At 46.7% G+C, this 3976-nt stretch overlaps 1 protein-coding gene across 2 annotated transcripts in view; it reads left to right on the top strand.

Annotated features, from left to right (window-relative positions):
* Window positions 1-3562: 3562 nt before the first annotated feature.
* Window positions 3563-3976, top strand: part of LOC101760670 (ubiquitin carboxyl-terminal hydrolase 8) — an 8450-nt gene continuing 8036 nt past the window's right edge. The window contains exon 1 of one of the 2 annotated variants that reach the window (XM_012844929.2): window positions 3563-3904. In XM_012844929.2, the coding sequence (XP_012700383.1) occupies window positions 3732-3904 (173 nt within the window). In that variant the 5' untranslated portion in view covers window positions 3563-3731. The remainder of the gene's footprint in view (window positions 3905-3976) is intronic. The other variant, XM_004963119.2, reaches the window with a different exon arrangement.

The following is a 3976-nucleotide window of genomic DNA, read 5'->3' as shown; positions in this document are numbered from 1 at the left end:
ATAAGCATCTTCCTCATCGGACGAGTCATCATCCATGGCACCATTAGCCTCCTCTCCTTCCATCTCAACCTACTCTACTAACTCAGAAATCTCTTCCCTCATCAGCCTCCCCATTTGGCTCACGGGCTACAACATCATTTTCTTCATCTCCCCCTTCTTATCCATCATAATCAAGTTCTTCATTTCCACCCTCAATACTCTTCACATTTTCCTCTGCTTCAACTTCAGCACCTCCTATTTCTTCTTCAATGTGACCACTAAATGCAGTCTTTGTGAACATTTGAACATACCATACGATCGGTAAATCCTTCCTCGTGCAACTATTTACATATACTCGGTAGCTCGGAGTTCCTTCAAGCGGGAGCAGCTCCCAAAAATTTATGTCGGGACGTCTTTTAACAACAACCCTCACAGACACATCCACTTGATCTCTATCAACACCCAAATCCTTACAAAGCTACCTGCATATGCCCCCCAAGTCCTCTCTCTTGCTTTTGGAACGCACTTCGTGAAATAAGAAAATCCACTCAAATCTACCCCTTCAAGACCATATCTAATCTCCCCCGGACCATAGAACACTTGAAAATATAAACTATCCAACATGTCTACCAATATACACGAAATAGGCAATCCAAATTACTCTCAGTTAACTACAATGACGATTTCAATTCAAAAAACTAACAACTACGTAACACTAAACCAACCTTACGAACTCAATTTATCATAGGCATGTACCCAAACTAATATACGCAACAAGTACAAAGGTTCTCACTAAATCTAATAATATTATCAAAAAACTACATTATAAATACCTAAATAAAATGTAACCCTAATAATGCAAATAATTTTACTAGATATTTCATCTACATACAACAACAAACTAAATTTACAATGAACTAAATATCTAAACTAAATCTATTATACTAACTAAGCTACATTTTCCTATATCTAAAATCCATTAGATATTTCTAAGTCTTAGATCCACTAAACTAGATATTAGATCAATGCACTACTACATCTATCCACTACACTACATTACCTAAACTACGAGATTGAAAAAAATATCTCAAAGGAGCAGCAGCGGCTCCGGTGCGGGAGGGGGAGCGCGCCGCGCCCTTTATAGTGGAGAAGCCCCGCCGGTTCAGACGGCGGGGGTTCCTCGATACGCGCGCACAATAAATCGATGGGTAGCCGTTGAGCGGTAAGGCCCTACCGCCAGTTGAAACGGCGGTAACGGCGGTAGGGACCCACCGCCGTTTCAACCGACAGCATAATCCCATTTGTGTATATTTTTTATTTGACTATATATTTTTGCAAAATCAGAAAAAAATATAAAAATAAAAAATGCCGGAATCGTCCGCGCCGGCCCAGAGCACAATTCATGAGTCGGGCCAAAACTCATTACGGCCCACCTCTTACACCTCTCTTCTTTTGGGCTCTCCCGCCGGTTGGCACTGCAGCCCACCACCACCACCACTAAGTGTTGTACGGGCCGGGTCCAGTAACCAATCCGGTCCCGAGAGAGCGGGGTGAACTTTTTTTCCTCACGTGTGTACGGTTGTTTCTGGTGAGGTGAGCGCCTGAGCCCAGAAGAAGTCCAGCACCATGTCGTGTGGAGGCCCGGCCCGCAAAAAGATGCTGCACAGCAAACAACAAGTCACGAGCGTGTCACGAGCCCAGTCACGTCACGCCACGTGTAGCATTATCCGCTCCGGCATATTCCCGGGAGAAGAGAACGTCAGAGCGAGAGGAGGCTGCTTTCTCATCAACCTCTCCGAGAGCGACGCGTGCCTTGGATTTCGTTTTCCTGCCGTGCTACAACGCCGGAGGGGTATATGCCTCTGCGGATGCCGCGATCCACATGGCGTGCAGGTGCAGCGCCCCCGTCTTCGTCGCTGCTATCGCCACCCGCGCACAAAGTGGACTTCGTCCCAATTGATTGTACGTCGTTTTAGCTTTTTATAAATTTTATAGATATTGGAATGGAGATACATAATAATATCTATAAACTTAGAAAAGTCAAAACAACCTACGAAATGGAACGGAGGGAGCACCTAGATTATAGATCCTCGTAGACACATGCAAGCATTACACATTCTCGTCCTTCACTTTGTAATCCATGTAAAAGCGGTTTGTGATATTATGATATGCACAAATACTATCACGAAACCTTGTAAGAGATCATCATCCAACAATTCCGCGTCAAATGCCCGGAGAGTTTTCTAAAAAAGTACATATTTGGAAGGATAGTGCAGGATGTTAATTGCAAGAACGTACAAGAAGCATAAGAGTCAGGTATGGAGAAGGATAGCTAGGACCATAAAAGGTGGCATGACAAGCAAGATGAGAAAGTGACATCAAAGAGCTACGAAATTTTTTTTCAAATACTTCTACCTTTAGCCGACTTTAACTTGCAAGCTACACATAAGGCAAACTGCATGATCTAATTGTAAGCATAGAGTTGGCCTATGCCGGGTTGCTACTAGAGCTTAGTTTCCTTAGATCGTTCTCATCCATCTAACATGGCGGTGAGAATTAATTTGGCTTTCCAAACGAAGCATATAGTTCTTTTAGGACTAAGATTGAACTGCCTCATTGTATTTGTTATCATGTGGATGGACGTTTATAGACACATTCTTTAGTGAGGAGTCCTTTTTTTATTGAAAATGATAGTACAACTTTAACGAGTTGTTCACACGCGACATGAAAAAGAGAAAGGGAAGTTGACATCAATCCTATATACACTTAGCCATATCATATTGTCGCATAAAACATACGTAGAACACACCATACTAGTTAAAAGGAACAAATATAAACCCACACCGAAAATCAAAGATAGGGCACATGCACGAAGATAATTTGGGTGAGCTATAAATCTTTCTACTTATATATGCCAACTCTAACACAAAAGCTATCACTCCCAAGGATCATGAGGTAAGGGACACATTTGAGTTTGTACAGCCAACTAAAGTGCTTAGTTTCATCGCATTACACTACCTTTAGAGTTTAGAACACATAAATTGAACTAACGGTTCATTTTTGGGTGCAAAGCTAGCTTACAAATCGAACCTCACTTGTTTGCATTCAGCATAATGTTTGCGCCAATCGTGAAAAAAAGAGATTCTCTGCTACTGTCGGCTGTCGCGCACGGTTCCTTACACGTGCAACATGCAGCAATCCTCTACGGCTCTACGAGTTTTTATTTGAGATTTTATAGCGTGTTCAAGCTACGGTACGTGTTTTTATAGCATGGAAGATTCGTATATTCGCCTACAAAATACCGCGCTTACTGAAAACTCTCAGCAAAACCAGCGGGCACAAGCATTGCTGAGATAGACACGAGGGGAAAAGATAGAAACGAAAACGACTCGCGGGATGTACTACTGCGAGGAGGCTGACACGCGGGCCCAGCCCGAACAAATCCCACTGTTTTTTCCTTTTCTTTTTATTTCAGTGGCTATCGTGGTCGCGGGATCCAACTCGACACCGATCCGATCCGACCGGACCGGACCAGATCGATCTCATCCCATTCTCATCTGACGAGCCGCGCGGCCGCACCGCACCGCACCGCACGCGACTCTCACTTGGCTGGCTCCGCTCCTCCTCATCAACAGCTTTCTTCTTCGGACCCGGCTCGCTGCCCCTCTTCTTCCCCTCTCTTCCGTTTCAGGTCCCGACGACGACGATCCCAATCCCGCACGCCGCGCACCACCCCGCCGCGGGCATCCGCAATGCCCGCGCCCCCGGACCCTCCTCCGCCTCCGGCCGCCGCCGCCGACGCCGAGGACGCCCCTCCCCTTGCCCCGGACCCGGATCCCGCACCCGCGCCCCCGGCGCCCGCGCCGTCGCCCCCGCCCGCGGCAGCCGATGAGGAGGACGACCGCGTCTTCCTGGTGCCCCGCAGGTGAGCACCGCGCACCCTGAACCCTAGCCCCGCTCCCCGATCGGGTGCGCGGGCGGGGCTACCCCCCCCCCC

This window comes from Setaria italica, chromosome III (genome assembly GCF_000263155.2).
Source record: "Setaria italica strain Yugu1 chromosome III, Setaria_italica_v2.0, whole genome shotgun sequence".
NCBI classification, from domain to species: Eukaryota; Viridiplantae; Streptophyta; class Magnoliopsida; order Poales; family Poaceae; genus Setaria; species Setaria italica.
Note: the sequence above shows the minus strand (reverse complement) of the source record. Positions and strands in the feature narration are given on the sequence as shown.